The 17,587-nt window shown below is 38.9% G+C and overlaps 1 protein-coding gene across 1 annotated transcript in view; it reads right to left on the bottom strand.

The window, feature by feature from the left end:
* lsm12b (LSM12 homolog b) overlaps positions 1-17,346 on the bottom strand; it is a 37,129-nt gene extending 19,783 nt beyond the window's left edge. Inside the window, exons 1-2 of the mRNA XM_069904634.1 lie at positions 17,191-17,346; positions 10,836-10,969 (exon numbers count right to left, since the gene is read on the bottom strand). Of these exons, the coding sequence (XP_069760735.1) occupies positions 10,836-10,969; positions 17,191-17,311 (255 nt within the window). The 5' untranslated portion in view covers positions 17,312-17,346. The remainder of the gene's footprint in view (positions 1-10,835; positions 10,970-17,190) is intronic.
* Positions 17,347-17,587: the final 241 nt, after the last annotated feature.

Consider the following 17,587-nt stretch of genomic DNA (forward strand, 5'->3'; position numbering starts at 1 on the left):
TAGTCAGCATGGCTTTGTGAGAAGATTGTGTTGTACGAGTCTGAGTTTTTTTGAGGAATTAACAAAATAAATTGATGAAGGTAGGGCAGTTGATCTACATAAATTTTAGTAAGGAATTTGACAAGATCAACATGGGAGACTCATTCAGAAAGACATAATACAGGTGATCCATGGAACCTTGGCTGTGTGGATACAGAATTGGCTTGCCTGTAGAAAGCATAGAAGTAGCAGACTGAAAGTATTCCGCCTGGAGGTCAGTGACTAGTGGAGTTACACCTGCTCTTTGTGATTTTTATAAATGACCTGGACAAAGTAGTATAGGGATGGGTCAGTAAGTTTGTAGATAATACAAAGGTTGGAGGTGTTGTGGATACTATAAAAGGGTGTCATAGGTTACAACAGGATATAGGCAGGATGCAAAGATGGAAAAAAAGTGGCAGAAGTACGAGGTGATGATTTTGGTAGGTCAAACTTGAAGTCACAGTACACAGTTAATGGCAGGATACTTAAAATGTTGAAGAACAGGGGGACCTTGGGGTCCAAATCTCTCAACGCACAGGTTGATAGGACAGTTAAGAAGGCCTATGGTATGCTGGGGTTCATTAATAAGGGGATTGAATTCAGGAGTCGTGAGACAAGGTTAGCAGAGCTACAGCTTTTCTCTTTGAAGGATGAGAGGCAACTTAGAGGTCTCCAAGATTATGAGACATTGATAAGACAGACAGTACCCTTTTCCGAGGGCAGGAGTAGCAAACACCAGAGGACATCAATAGAAAATGAACAGAGGAAAGTTTAGGGGGGAGACATCAGAGGCAAGTATTTTTCTTTAAATATACAGAGTGGCTAGAATGTATTGCCAGGGGTGTTGGTGATGGCTAAATCAATAGGGGCATTTAAGAGAATCAGACAGGCACAGGGATATAAGAAAAATAGAGGGTTATGAGGTGGGGAGGGTTTTGTTTTTTTTGGTAGGTATGTGGTGTCATCACAACATTGTGGGCTGAAGGGCCTTTACTATACTGTAATGTTCTACAATTCATGGTGGACCACACATTTGAGACAAGTTGGGGAGCGGATTTCTGAAAAACATAGACTTTGATCTCAATGGCAAGTTCTTGATACTTAATTTTTTTCTTTTATTGCAACTTAAAACTGTGTGGCACATAAATTCAGTGCCACACAATCTAATTTCAGATTTATTGTCAGAGTACATACATGATATTACATATAACCCCAATATTCTTTTTTCTAGCAGGCAAGACAGACTTATCACTTATTGGTAGTGCAAAAAAAAACCTACCCAACGTACACATGTAAACAAATAAATGTAAACCAACTGACTGTGCAAAAAAGGATTTAAAAAAAAAATCAATAAAGTGCAAAATTAAGAGTCCTTAAATGAGTCTCTGATGGAATTTATTGTTGAGGAGTCAGATAGTGGAGGGATTGAAGCTGTTACTAAACCTGGTAATGAGAGTCTTGTGGCACTGTGATCTAATAGATTCTATCACCAATGTGTATATGTACATATGTAGTGTAGGATGACTGTGATTGGCTGAGAGTGTAGCCACACCTCCTGGCAGGTCTTCAAGGATTGCTCCTAGCCAGACCAGGTCATTCTGGACTGGTCAACCTACTTGTGATACACTCCAGTCTTTTAGTTAATAAAGCCCTTGGTTGGAATCAACAAGTGTTTGGTTCTTTCGACACGCATTACAGGCACCTATACCTCTTTTCTGATGATAGCGTGAGATGGGTGATGTGAATCCTTGATTGCTGCTCTTCTCCAATGGCAGTGTTCCCTGTAGGTATTCTTGATGGGGAGGAGGATTTTGCCTGTGACGTCCTGGGCTGTGTCCCCTACCTTTAGCAAAGCTTTATGGTCAAGGGTATTGGTGTCCCCAGACCATGATGCAGCCAATCTACACACACCTGTAAAATATTGCCAGGGTTTCTGATATCATACCAAACCTTTGCACCTTCCTATACTACATTTATTATATTACATCTAAATCTTGTACATCTCTAGATATATAATCACAATGAGAGCTAGATTTTGAAAAATGATCAGCCCAAAATCTTCCAATAGGTCTGAATTAATACAGAAAATGTATGGAAAGTATCACTAAGAGCTGTTGTGGGGAGGGTTTCAACTTATGTCAGAATACATCCAGCAACATGGGAGACTGAAGAGATGGGGCAAAAATATGCAGTTTATATAACAGATATGTTCTACATCCAGCTTGGGACACACATACTAAATACATTTTTAATATGCAATTGGTTTATTTGCTTATTAGAAAGGTTTCTTGTATTCTACGCAAGACATTCTGGAGAAGATACATACAACTTGGAATGTGAAAATTATGCAAGAAAATTAATGCCCTTTCACCATTTCTCCAGAAACAGGATGTATATTTTTGGGGTATTCTTTTCAAAAATGATGGCTGTTAGCTGTAACAATAGTAAAAACAATTATTAAAAATTAAATAGACCAGAAAACTATCAAAATGTGATAGTTCTGAAAAAAGAGCAAAGTAGGCATTAGTGGGATCAGGCATAACAGTGTGTGAAGGAATGGTCTTGAGTTTACAAACACACTAAATGAATTGAATAGGATGTTACTACTTCCACCCAAGAGAAAATACACATCTGCCAGGTCCAATTCAAAGCTAGTATTTAAGATTGCTGTTGGGGCACATAGAACAATGCAGATGTCAGGGACTCTTCAATATGAAATAGTCAACCTTGATTCTGGTTTCTTAGCCTATTATACAGTCTCGACAAGTTATGCCAAAGGGTCTGTTTCTGTCCTGTAAAATTCTACCTTGTAACACATCATATGCATACATATCAAGATCAAGTTTAAATGCAATGCCAGTAGCACTGAAACAAAACATGTTGACACGCAGCTTGGAGAAAAAGCATTGGCTAATTATTAAGCCATTCATTGAATGATGTCTCAGAGCGCTACCATCTTCAGGAGGGGGGGAAAAAAAAAATTTGTATCAAAAAGCACATACAGCAACTATGTTTGACAGGATGTTTTAACAAAAAATAATAAATGCAAGTGATATCCATTGTGCCTAATTCTGTCAGTGGTGGGGTTTACTTGGTTAGGTGACGTGCCAGGCAAAAATTCTTTCAAATTGGGGTGAAATAACCAATAGCATCCCCCATCCTCCCAAAACAAAAATGGTCCAGCAGCTGATATATCCCATCACACCATTTATTTCACATAAACATTTCAAAGGTAAATTAGATCTGAAGCAAATGCTGACAACACAAGATTGTCGAGAGCATATAAATTAGAAATAAATAGGGGTAGTGATATAGAGGTTTAAAAAAATGTAAGAATTTCAAAAATAAAACCCTCAAGTCTGGAAGCAGGTGATTGATGGTTTTTTTTTGGTCTCTTGCAAAAGGTAGTAATTTAAACCAAAGGATGGCAATTGTAACATATTTACAATATTAAATAAGAGGGCAAACTACTTAATAAAAAAGTAACAAGCTAAATGCAAATAAAGGTTTGAAATGGTAATACAAGTGCTAAGTTACAGCACCTGAAGCCACTGGAAAATAACAAGATACAGTAGAGGTCCAAAAATCAAGACTGCTTGAGGATTGTGTTGGTTCGGATTCTCAGGAAGCAGTTTTAAAATAAAATTCAAGGAAGAATAAAGAGATGAACTGGTAAATGTTGACGGTTTATTAATCAGCAAATACAACATGCTTTATCAAAATGAGTTTTAAAGAAAAAGAAAAATGGCGCTGCATATATGTGGCGCTTACGCATGCACACACAAAAAAAGCCCTGCTAAATTTTAAAGGTTAGAGTTTTCGTAAACTCCGGGTTCTTGGGCGGTCTGGATTTCTGGCATCTGGATTTTTAAAGTTCTACTGTACTCAGTAATAAGTTGTTTAAAAAATGCATCTTTTTCCACATTTTCCTTGAGTTGCCGGAATATGAACTGTAGACATTGCAATGTATCAATGAAGTGGATGGGGCGGGGGTGGGGGGTGGGGAAAGGAAGAATTATCCAGGCAGCTTGATCCAATGGGCTAAGAGGGATCTGCATTCAGTGGTCAGAGGTAAGAGGACATGATTAAAAATTAGGAAAGATTCAGGATTAAGTATATATTGATAAAGGAGCCTCAACCTTTGAGTTTGTTCATAAGATACCAGCTCCCTGCAAAAATAGAGTTTTGGGAAAATAGACAGCTGAAACTAATGCCAGTTGTAACAATAGTCAGGAGAAAATATATACTCCTGTCACAACCACCAACCCTTGAAATGCTGTTGCCTTCCTGCCCCATTTCTCAAGATATTAAAGATACCTCTTCAGTTGGAAAAATAAGACTTCAGTGGGGGCAAGAATTCAATTGTAAATTCTGCAAGAATAATATGGATGGATTTAGGAATAAGGTTCTTCTGAAAAGTCTGGAAGGAGTCAGTTTAAAATGAAGGATAATTATGCATGGATTGATGGCTAAACCACATGCAAATTAATATGGGGTCAAACGGTCAGGGAGTAAAATCCATGAATGAAAAGATGATGCCTGTGACCTGGAGTTTTGTGCATGGAATACGAGTGACAGGGAGGGGAAATAGAAACCATTTCCAACAAAAATAGATTTAATGTGGCAAGTTATTCAGGAGGGAGAAAATAAATCTGAATTTAAAAAGCCAGCCTTCCATCAGTACTAGTCAGCTGTTATGAAAATAGTGGATTCCATTATTAAAGCTACATTAATTGCATTCAAACCCATGTTATGATTAAGACAGAAACATGAATAGAAACAGGAAAGAGGAGGCCTTTGAACCTTCAAACCTGCACCACAAAGTCAGTATCCTGTACCAGCTTTCTCCCCATAATCCCTTGATCCCTCTACCCACAATTCTTTCTCGAATATATTTAATGATTTCTGGCAGAGAAATGCTTTCTCGAAGAAATTTCTCTTCATCTTGGTTTTAAATGGCTTATCTTTTATCCTTGGACTACAACCTATGATCCTATGCACCTCCTCCATGTGAAACATCTTTCCTGCCTCTAATTTGCCCACACCCATAAGAAATTTGTAGGTTTGCACAAAATCCCTTCTCATTCTTTTCAGCTCTTTCATTCCAAGTGTCAGCCTGGTGATCTTTCCCTAAATTTCCTCCACAGCTAGAACATCTTTCCTTAAATAATCTCAAAATTGCACACAATAGTCAAGCTGCAGTCTTTCTAATGTTTTCTATCCATTGTTCTCTATCCACATGACACCTTGCCCACATCCAAACAGGACTTGATCAAAAGTTTTCTAAAAGTTCACATACACTGGTAATCTATTCTGCTACTTATTTCCTCAAAAAACAATCCACAGATGCAATCCACATTAAGTTTGTCTAATCCTGTCACTCTTCTCTAAGTGGTCTACTAAGTGGACTTCAGCATTTTTCCCACTTTGATTTTGAATGAAGTGGTCTGGGGTTTCGTGGAAGAAATGGGTAGTAATAGTTACAACTACCAATAACTGTTTTTCTTTAAATTACTTTTTACCTGTGCCTTTAAATCGGTGTCTCTGCGACAGCAGCAAATAATTGCCTTGACCCGAACAAAGTGGCATCTTGAGGCCAGGCATCAGAAGCGTAGGCGTCAGGCCTCAAGACACAATTTTCAACCAATGAGACTCAGATTTCTTTTGACGTGAGGCTGGCCACATTTTAAAAATGTAATCTGAAAAATATTCCACATGTACAGTCCAGTGGGAATGGCTTTTGATGACTCTGGAGCTTTTTGTGTTTCCCCCTCTCGCTCCCTCCAAAGTTGGTGATAGAGTCGGCATGGGTGCTGGAATGGTGTTGTTTGGGATGTGTTGCTTGGGGCATCGGGGGGCTCTGGTATGTTTGCAGTTAGGGTCAAACGGTGGGGGCGACAGTGGCTCCAAAACCTGGTTGACAGAGATGGGAGTTAGCAGTGGAGGTGTTGGAAGCTTGTATCTTTGGGCAGCGGGGCCAGGATGCAAACCCACGCCTGCGGGCTCCCGGGGCTGAGGTGGATACCCACATCAGAGGGATTGGAGATCTGGCCTGTGGGCAGGTTGGAAACCTGCTTTTGGAAGGTGTGTGATGGTGGGCATTCGCAGTCTGCGAGGTCACTGATATTTGTATTTGCAATTTGGTTAATATTCAGTTGAAACAAAATAATCAAATTCTGAAGAAGTGTGATTTTGCAAGCCCTGCCTCAGATTGCTTACTGTTTAAAAAAAAATCTAATTTAAACTAGACTCAACCACATTCGAACCAGAAGTTGACATCATTCTACTTCAGGTTCGTAACAATGGGGTTTCGTGATTTCCAAGTGCTCCCCAAAAGGATTCCACGAGCTAAAAAGTTTGTGAATGCCGCAGTAGTGAATCCCCTTTCTTCCTGTGGCCACTTCAATAAATGTTCTGGGATGCAGATCATCAGTCTTGACTCACAATTTTCTTCAGCACAGTTTCCCTACTAATACACATTTCACTGGCAGATGATGCTTTGGGCCTGATTGCCTTTCACTTCCTATGGATGCTGCGTAATGTGCCGTACTTTTGTGTACTATTCAAAACTTAGACAACAGGGCTTTTGGATATCAATGAGAATTGAGGCATTAGGAAGATCAAACAAGAAAGAGGACCTGATGCAATAATAACCATAGTCTTTCATAAAAGTAGGAGAGGTTAATCTGGTTCGGCTTAAACTTGTTTCCACTGCCTATATTTTCCAAAGTTTTGGAATTTAGTTATTATCACTATCTCGCTTGTGTGCTACGATTTTTGACTTTTCAGAAACAAGTCATTCAGAGTCTGATGACGTCGACTGTCAAGTGAACTATTCATCCATTTACTGTTTTAAAGAGAAAATATTTATATGATCAAAAATGTAAAAACAGAACCAAGAGCCAGGCCATCATTATTATAGTGTGAATATGATTGTTCCCAGGAGACAGAGAAAAAAAATAACAGCTTTCAATTATTTCAAATAAGCTGAACACAAAACCATCAAATAATGTGAATGTGATTACCCATTTCACCCTTGCCGCTTCTCCTTCAAGCAAATCCATCTTTTAAAAAAAATTACACTGCAAAGTCTACAGATGCTGGGATTGTAGTGCAATGCACAGAAGTGTTGGAGAAACTCAGCAGGTCAAGGATAACTAACATTTCAGGCCTGAACCCAGAAATTAGTCCCAGCATGCAACAAAACGTATAGTCAGATGAATTTTCAAAAACATATGTTTCCACCACGGTCAACATATGAAGCAACATATACAACAGCTCCATGTGAGGGAAAAAACAGAAGGCCACTGGAGAGCAATAAATTTTTTATTTCTGCAACCTTTTCACTAATTCCTTCAACACAAATGAATTATGAACGTAGATCAGCGGTTTTCAAACGTTTTCCTTTCTGTTTCCATTCCACTTTGTCATCCCTTACTAATCACAGAGCACCTATAGCATCGGGATGACTTAAGGTGCTATGTGAATGGAAAGAAAAAGTTTGAAAACCATTGACATAGATTCAAACAAGTTAAGCTCTTATATGGGTCTACAGAAAACCAAACCACAGAAAGTGCAAGCTCATCAAAGCAATATTGAGGATTATAAATATTGAAGAACTGATAAACACAAAGAAAAATAATCAATTTTGGAAAATTCAAATACATTTCAAGACTGCTATTCAATGGAAAGTAGGAGAAATGCCCATGACAACACTCTCTTTAAGATCTTCAGATAAGTACCTTCAAACCAAAGGACATCTCATCATGCAAAAAACACTTAATTTAGAGAAATGAACCCCATTTCTGTTAATACAATAGAAATGTTCATAGGACCTCTATGGTTTGCAGTGCCGTACAAGTAAGACATCTCAGGAATTCCTACACTGGAAATTTTACTCAATTTTTAAGTGAATATCTTGCTGGTTTAAATATTGAGGTATCTATCAATGTTAGCACTCAAAATAAATGTAATGATAATGTAAGATGTATGAACATTATGTTCAGTAACTGAAATGTGACGATCAAATGTCACTTATCTGTCAAATCATAAAGAGCTGGTGAGAATTCCAAAACTCATGTCAGCCAACACTGGAAAAGAGGCTGTCTGAAGGAAGAATAAACTTCATTGGCTAATTCTTGACCTCTGAAATTTAACAATACACTCAACTCAATTTTTTTGTTCACAAAAAAATAATTCATGTAATGGTAACACTAACATTTGGGTGAAAACAAAAATCAAGCGAGTTTACACACCAAATCCCCAAACTTTCATCCAAAGTCAGCCATGGAACATGAATTTACACAATATTGTTTTTTTTTAAATTTGATTTGATTGAGCCTAATTTTAAATACAATGTTTTGCAACTAGATTTCAATGTTTTTTTTTAGAGTCCCTAAATGGATTATTTCTATTTCAACAGAAAAAAAACATTGATTTTTTTTTTAATTACTTCCTAATCTATGATAAACTGATCTGAGCCACATAAGAGAGATAAGTGTAGGCAATCTCTAACTTGCTTTTGCGACCTTTGGCTGAAATGAAGCAATAAAAGACAATATGAAAATGGAGAGAGGATACATAACAAATGTGCAAATCATGCATCAAATCTGATAAGACCATAATATATAGGATCAGAAGTAGGCCATTTGGTCCATCAAGTCTGCTCTGCCGTGCCATCATGAGCTGATCCATTCTCCCACTCAGCCCCACTCCTCTGCCTTCTCCCCATACATCATGAGAGAAAATATCAGCAAGGACACGAAGATGAAGATACACCACAAATGGTGACATTCCAATGAAATGAATAAGAGTGGCCACGAAAATAGAGGGAGTAGTAATTAGCGCAAAGCCTCTATAGCACCAGCAATCAGGGGCCAGAACGGGGTTCAAATCCCACACTGTCAGAAGTTTGTACGCTCTCCCCGGGTCTGCGTGGGTTTTCTCCGGGGGCACAAGTTTCCTCCCACCATTCAAAACGTACCGGGGGTGTAGGTTAATGAGGTGTAAATTGGGAAGCACAGACTCATGGGCCAAAATGGCCTGTTACCGTGCTGTAGGTCTAAATTTAAATCAGATTACTTGAGTTGCATTTTCACTCTATAAAAACATTGATGAAATTTCAAACATGTAAAATGAAGGAAGCATTTTAGAGACCAAAAATAAAACATTTCTAAAACGTTAAAATGTTCTATGTATTAACTGGAATAAGTAATTTCAATCACTCGACAGAGTAGACAAACAAATTAAAGGGAGGTAGCATTTCAACAGAGTTCAACATGAGTAGGCAGGAGAAAATTAATTTTAAATTTCTGTAAGATGCTTGCGAGTTTTAATGCCCAGAATTATAAATTGTTATTTCAAGTCACTTGTCAGACAAAAATTACCAAACTCACCTTGGGGTGAAGGAATAATTTGCGTTGACACTGAAAGAATACATTACCCTGAAACTAATGACATAGTAAAAAAAAATGGCTGGAACTCATAGCATTTCCTGTTTCCAAAAGAAAATTACCACAGTAATAAAAGATTAAATGTCAAACATTTAATCCATGAAGTCTCATGAATAATTAGGCATTCATTAGATACCAAAATAAATGTTAAATTGATACCAAATTCTCCAACCAAATGTCCCATGAATCGGTTTACACAAAATTAACAGTATTTAAAATTACCACCTGTATAAAATTCAACAAGACTTAAGAGGGCCAATTGCCAATAGTTCCATTTATCTAGCATATGGGTGATCCATACATAGATCCATGTTGAATTAGAATGTTAGTAAATGAAGCACAGGGACTCAAAGTCAAGATTACAATTTAGTAACTACCAATGCTACAAATAAACATCCATTACTGAATTATCCACATAATCGAATCATCATTCATGGAACCAATATATAGGGTGAAAAGAAATCTGACAATTTTGCAATACTGCAAATGTTATCAGCTTATAGATATGAGAACTGCAAAGATCATTAAATTTGAAGCCATCCATAAAAAAGTATATTCTTTTAGATATAATATGGGGGGAAAAAAAGAGCATCTATAAATTATAGTACAACTCTGATAATTTGAAATTGGATTCTCCAAAGTCCTTATTTATCCAAATTTTTTTCCGTAGCCGAACTAACCAGGTATGTCAGGCTCCCGGCGGACCTCAGGACCCGGGGCAGAAGGAAGTGGAACCCTTGGGCTCACGGCATGAGGGGGCCTCGGTTGGGGAGGTGTCGGTGATCAGCGGTGGACAGCATTTTTTTGGTGAGAATTAAACATCATTTTAATGCTTAAAAAGCCTTACCTTGTTGTTGTTAAGCACCATTACATGTTATTTGCCGTTGCTACTGGGTTGTTTTTTTTAAAAAGTCAGTTCTCTGAAAAAAAAACTTTTATCCAAAATAGGCCCAGTCCCAACCATTTAGAAAAATAGGAGTTGTACTATGTTATGATTCAGAAATGTACATTTTATTGGTATCAATAATATTAAAAGAATTGAAATCTTGACTAGGTGTCCTTACTGACTGATAAAGAAATATTGATTCAACACAGATCTGGAAGAGAATTAGGCTGTTCTACTCTTTACTACAAATTCTTGATAAAAAAATACTTTGAGTTAATTTTACCAACAGATATGAAGCATGCCCAATTGGAAAATATGGTATCAATTTAACAATTATTTGGATTTCAAATGGTTGCCTAGATTAGTTTCAATGGACATAGGTGAAATCATTATTCTTCCTTTTTTGGAATCCTAAAGCAAGATGAAATACATTCAAACATTTCAGAACATAATTTTTCCTCAGTTATGGTTCTTACCTTGTTAACATTCAGTGAAGCTAGGGGTGGAGGAGTTTCTGTGCGATCATTAATTGTTTTAACATCGGAAACATAAGCTAAATTAATCAGTAGAACATCGTTGTGGTTGGGCTTCCCACTGGAAGAAGGACATTCTGAGAAGAAAATGGTTAAGGATTTCAATGAATGAATGGTAATTCCTCTTAATGTACGATTTGTATCTGAGGAATTCATTCAGTCCAATGGATCCGTGGTAACTCCGATCAGAATAATCTCAACAGCCCCAATCCATTATCTCCCATACTCCCCTTTGGATTTTTTTCCCCCACTCACCAAGCAAAATCAATGAACCAAAGACACTGCCTAACTTTGACTTTTCATGCACTTTTTAAATTTATTTTTTGTAAGGTAATTTATATGAATTGGTTGCAATGTTGATGCTGACACAAAACATTTTGAGATTTGAGACTTGTTCATGACAATAAATTCAGATTCTGATAATGAGACAAATTACAGTAGCCTATTAACCCACATGAACAGTTTTGGCATAAGGGCACCTTCTGGAAACCCACAGGATCATAAGGAGAATGTACAAACTCCCAATAGCAGCACCCAAGATCAGCGTCAAACCTCAATCTGTGGAGCTGAGGCAGCAGTACCAACTTTCCCACCCTTTGTCCATTCCCATCACTAGATCTCAATAAACCAGTAAAACAAATGAAGTATTATTTTCAAACTAACACTTTCAATACAGTAAAACCCCAATATCCAGCATGTATGGGGACTGGTAGATGCCAAATAAGTGTGTTTTCCGGATGCCTGAGACTTAATCTTAAAATGCCTAATACACCTGCATTAATAATAAAGTTCAAAAGACAAAAATACTGCACTGTACTTGCAGTTCGGCGGGAAGCAACCTCCTTTGAAGAAGACCACAGAGCCCACCTCACTGACAAAAGACAAAGGAGGAAAAACTCAACACCCAACCCCAACCAACCAATTTTCCCTTGCAACCGCTGCAACCGTGTCTGCCTGTCCCGCATCAGACTTGTCAGCCACAAACGAGCCTGCAGCTGACGTGGACATTACCCCTCCATAAATCTTCGTCCGCGAAGCCAAGCCAAAGACTTACACTGAACAAACTTCATTTGTATGAATATATAAATCTTAAAGCATTTTACTTTATTTTCCTTGACATTCTTTGAAATTTAACCGCCGCTGCATCTGCCGTCCAAAACACAAACAATAACATAATAATTAATCCCCCCCCCCCACAAAATTTACAGATAAAGCCTCTAATTGGGATGATTCTTTCTAAGCAGGGATAAGGAGACACTTCATCAGCGTCAACCCAATAGCTCTTCATCCTGGGCGACACCATTGCTGTTTCACACAACTTTACTCAAACAATTACTTTGATTTTGTTTCCCCCCGCGATCTTTCTTGCTAGTTGCTTGAGGCTGCTGGTTGCTTGGATTCCAGATACCAGCGGTACCTCTAACACATTCCATATTATTGAAACTGAACTTCACAACTGTGAATTACCCTATGCAATTGTACAACTAAAATGCAATGTTATGGTTTACATGTTACACAATCAAAAAATTTGAACCTATTTTTAAATTAAAAAGAGGTGTTGCAATTGAACAACCTATGAGAAGCCAGAGGAACTCGAGTCAGGCAGTATCCATAGAGATAAAAGGTCAAGACCCTTTTAAGACTGCTCATTTTTCTCCATGGATGTTGCCTGATTTACAGAGTCCCTCCAGCTTCTCATTGGTTGTTCAAGATTACCGCATCTGCAGTTTCTTGTGTCTCTGTATGTTGCAATTGAGGTTTTTTTTAAAGCAGTGAAATGTATTTGAATATCCAACTTATTCTGCACAGAAAATGTAGTTGCATTATTCAATATTTATAAATTGAAATATCAGCCTTCTCACATTGTTGATATACTGTAAACCTGCTGATTCTGGAAAAAAGCTTCATGAAATATCAATGATTTTGTACCCAGAAGTAAAATAACTTCCAATAGCCCATAATCTAAATTTAGACGTACAGCATTAATGCAGTACATTAACAGCCCTTCCAGTCCCCCATGAGCCCATGCCACCCAAAAACACCCAATTAACCTATAACCCCCCCCCCATCCGAATATTTTGAAGGGTGGGATGAAACTGGTGCTCTTGGAGAAAACCCACGACGTCATTTGGAAAGCAAATAAACTCCTTGCAGACAGCGCCAGATTTAAAACCAGATCACTGTAATAGGTTTGCGCTAACCGCTATGCTAATTCACTCACAAAGTCAGAAGAGGCTTTGTACTGGGACATCCAAAGTCAATTTTTAATCCTTTTGTTATCTTCACTAGAGATTAGAAGTCTGCTGAATATATTGCCAGGATTGAGTGGGATAAAGCACATCCTCCAACTTTATATATGGTACTCAACATTCATATTGCTTAAAAACTACATTTTAGCAAAATCCAGTAGACAAGGCAAAATTTTCGGGATATAGTCAGAGAAAGGCCAAGGAAATTCCTGACCCCTGGACATATGGGTAAACAGTTTTAGTCCATTCATAGTGGATGATGCTGACAGGACCAGAACCCCTAACTAGCCTCAAAGTGGTGATAATAAATGGTTAGCTAGGTAGCACTTAGATTTTTACATAGTAGGAGAGGCATTTTTCACAAGTTATGGTATTGTAGGAAGATATTTGAAGAACATTTGAAAATGGTGATGCTCTCAATCTCTAACTCCCCTTATTTCCCTTCTCACTAATATCCAATATCTGAAGGTTTGATGTCATTGTGGAATAAATCCAAGCAAAGTTGTTTCCAATTAAATTGGATACAAAGCTTGATATTTTGCCCAGTAACAGCAAAATGAGTTCCCAGTGATAGCTGAATAAAGAAAAGTGGAGCGGATTCCAAACTGATCCTGCAAAAAAAAAAAAGTACATGTAACTGTTGATTTTTTTTAATCCAATTACTTTCGGCAGCCCTGAAATATCTATCTTGCTCACATGTAACATGTTGCTTTAAATCAATCACTAATCCAACATGTATACAAACTCCAATGCTCTAAACAAGTTGAATTGCAAACTACAAATCTGAGATGCCAATTTTCCAGTCAAGTTAAATAGCTACCAATGTCATAATAAAAGTAAATAGGCCATCCTACCCAGATCTGTTCTGCCTGGCCATTAAAATACAGCTAGAAAGTGAAACACAAAAGCCGTCAGATGCTGTGATTTTAGTAAAAACACAAAAATGCTGGAGGAACTCAGCTGGTCTCGCAGTGTCCATAGGAAATAAAGATATATTACCAATGTTTCAGGCCTGAGCCCTTCTTCAAGGTACAGTATAAGCAAAGAACAGGAAAGTGTCAAAATAAAGACTGAAGAATGTCAGGGTGAGGAGTCCAGACCAACAAAAGGTGGTATTGGATACAAGAGGAAAGGTGAGAATTGATTTTGGCTCTGATAAAAGAAAGAGCAGGAAAAAAAGAGGAAGAGAAAAAGTGAAAAGACTGGGTGGGGGGTGATTTTAAATAGTAACCAGAGAAGTTAATACCATCTAGTTGGAGGGTGCCCAGGTAATAGATGAGGTGTTGTTTTTCCAATTTGCAGATGGTCTCAGTCTGGCAGTACACAAGACCATGGACAGACACGTCGCCAATGGAATGGGGAATTAAAATGGTGGCCAGTGGGAGATCCATACTATTGTGGCGGACAGAGCCGAAATGCTCATCAAAGCAATTTCCCAGTCTGCGCTCAATCTTTCGATGTTCAGAAATCCAAAATGGGACCATTGGATACAGTAGATGATCCCGGCAGATTTACAAGTGAAATTTTACTTCACTTGGAAGGACTATTTGGGGCCCTGAATGGCAGTGAGGGAGAACATGTGGACACAAGTGGAGCATCTCCTGCAGTCACAGGAATAGGTGCCAAATGGACAACTGATGGGGAGGGAGGAGTGAACAGGGGCCTCACAGAGGGCGCAGTCTTTGCAGAAGGCAGAGGGGAGGAGAGGAGAATATGGGAGAGGGCAGCAGTATCTGGCGTGGTGGAAATGGTGGAGGAGGATATCTTGGACATAGAGGTTGGTGGGGTGGTAGGTGAGGACAAAGGGAATCCTGTCCTTGTTGTGTATGGGGGCAAAGGGGGCCAGGGCAGATGGCAAATGGAAAATATGCAAGGGAGGGCCAAGTTGATGGTGATAGAGGGAAAACCACATTGTTTGAAGGAGTTCATCTCTGATGATCTGGTGTGGAAAATCACATCCCAAGATGACAAGAGAAATTGAGAAAAGGGAATGAATGCCATATGAAAATATGGCTGTTCTGTGCATTTACAGACCCATTTCCTCTCAGTTCAGCGCTTATGTGATGAATACGTATCAAAGACAATTGTAATAGTATCCAGAATATCTGGAGGAAGAGAATAGGGAATGAATTAGATTTTCACACTTGTAAAAATGAGATCCCCGAATCACCTAATTATATCAAGCTGCATTTCCTTCCTTTATATTTTTGCACAGGAGCAATTAATTTCTTCAAGTATTCCATATTGAATACTGCTCACCCTATATAGCCATATCAGCTCATCCCAACCTGATAAGAGCAAAGGCAATACAAATGAAAAACTTGAATTTGTAAGGCATAATTTTGCAGTGTCAAGAAAGTCTCCCGAAGCATTCCACAAGATATTTTTCAGAATTGTGATCCATTCATCCTTCAACCACCTTTATAGTCCAAAATGTCCATTATACTGTGTGAAACTGAGCTCAATGTTGCAAAATGGACTGCCCTCATACTTTCTAAAAGACTACAAATTAGGCATAGTTGAAAATTATGGAATAGGCTCAAATTAGTCTCATCTTCCTGACAATTACATAAGAAAATAAAACAGGTCTTAATAGACAAGTTGAGAAATATTCCTAAGTTCATAACAAGCACCAAAGCCATTACCCAAACAGCATCTTAAACTGAACAGAACTATTCACAATCTTAATAATATCATATCATTTCTGCCCTACATCTTCTCCAAAAGCTACTTACATTCTCTATGACATCACCTATTCCCAACCAGTTCTCAGCGGCCTTGTTGTCCCCAAATTTGAATCTGATGATTTTATAGCCCTTAGTCATTGACCTGGGACAGCAGCAACTCAATGTTAAAATTCCTAACTCAAGAGTTCAATTCCCTATAATGGGCTTAGACATCTCCATCCCAGTAACTTCACTCCTCCAATAATTCCATGTTCTTGCAATCCAACAATTTATGTGCTCATCATTACTTCACCACAAATTTGAAGATCCATAATTTCCGACTTAAATGACAAGCATTTCACCTTTCAAGATATTCCTTGATATCTATTTTATAAAGCTTTTTAAGCCAACAACGACATACCTTCAGTCCTGCCTATTCATTCTACAGAAACATTACTGAATCGTTTTTTTAAAATACTACCCAACTGCCCACGTTTAATTTCATCTCAATTTAATCCATCTACACCTCAGTACCAGCAGCACGTTAACAAAAAAAATGGGAGTGGGGGGGAATATTAAGTCTAACATAATTTTGTTTAAAACTGCATATTAGTGAATAGTTTTGCAGATATGAGGTTACAGCTTTACTAAAATCAACAAGAAAACTTAAGTCGACATGAAAACAAAATACACCTTAACCACCCGCCAATCTTTAAGTAGATTCAGCACCTTTCAAGAGCAGATTCGCTCATTCTGCGCCAGATCTAGCAATTTGGCGGAATTTCATAAGCAAACAGAAACCAAGGCGGCGTTCTCAAGCTGATGCCCTACCCATGGTAACCACATTAGCAACTCGTTACCCTCAATATGCATTTCGTGGTCATAAGATTTTCTTTTATAATGCAAGGATTTTTATTGATCCAGTTCTGCTTTCGCGTAACAGTTGCTGGGATAAAATGCCACATAAGAGGATTTTTCATACAATGAACAGTCAACAGGGCCATGATGCAACCAGCGAGCTGCCAAATAGTGCTCATTCAACCTCTCCTTGTGCCAAATACCGTCCTAGACAAACCACACAATGAAGGACTCTGCCCGGGTTCAAACATTGATCCATCACAGAACTTTTAACTCCAAGTGCATATTGATCGGGTTTAAATGCAACGAGAGGCTTTTAGAAATTAATCTGGTTTCTACAATAGACCTCTTTTTGGCAGCAGGGCCATCGGGGGGGGGGGGGTGTGCGCATGCGCCAACCCACTATCTGGCAGGACACCGGTGAAAGGCTGCGTGATCCCGACACCAGTTAGGCCTGGACCGATTTATGGACACATCCGGTCCCGCGCTTCGCCCAAAACGCCGCGCTCTCACCACAAAGGATACTTAAAGTTAACATCTTGGATTGGTAATCGAAGGCGACCACCTCCCCGTGCAGCTGCTGGCCCAGGCACGTCAGACAGGAAACCTGGCTCCCAACACTGAAGTATTCTCCCGGAGCAGCCATCTTGTTACTGCCGGGCCAGCAGCGCTTACCCAGCAGCCTCTGCGGCGGCGGCGGCGGGGGGAGTGAACTGAGCATGCGCGGGGAACTGTCAATCAAGGGAGAAGGCGGCCGACGCCGAAGGGCCCCCAAGGTCTGCAGTGAGAGAGTGAAGGCGGTTCTGTCAGTGAAGAGGTAACTTGGAGACCCAAATCAGGAGTACGATGGGGGTATTCTGCGTCTAGGCATGAATTCACCTCTAAACCACACCACATCAAAAAGATTGAGACCTGAATCTGG

Source organism: Narcine bancroftii, chromosome 12 (genome assembly GCF_036971445.1).
Source record: "Narcine bancroftii isolate sNarBan1 chromosome 12, sNarBan1.hap1, whole genome shotgun sequence".
Classification (NCBI taxonomy): domain Eukaryota; kingdom Metazoa; phylum Chordata; class Chondrichthyes; order Torpediniformes; family Narcinidae; genus Narcine; species Narcine bancroftii.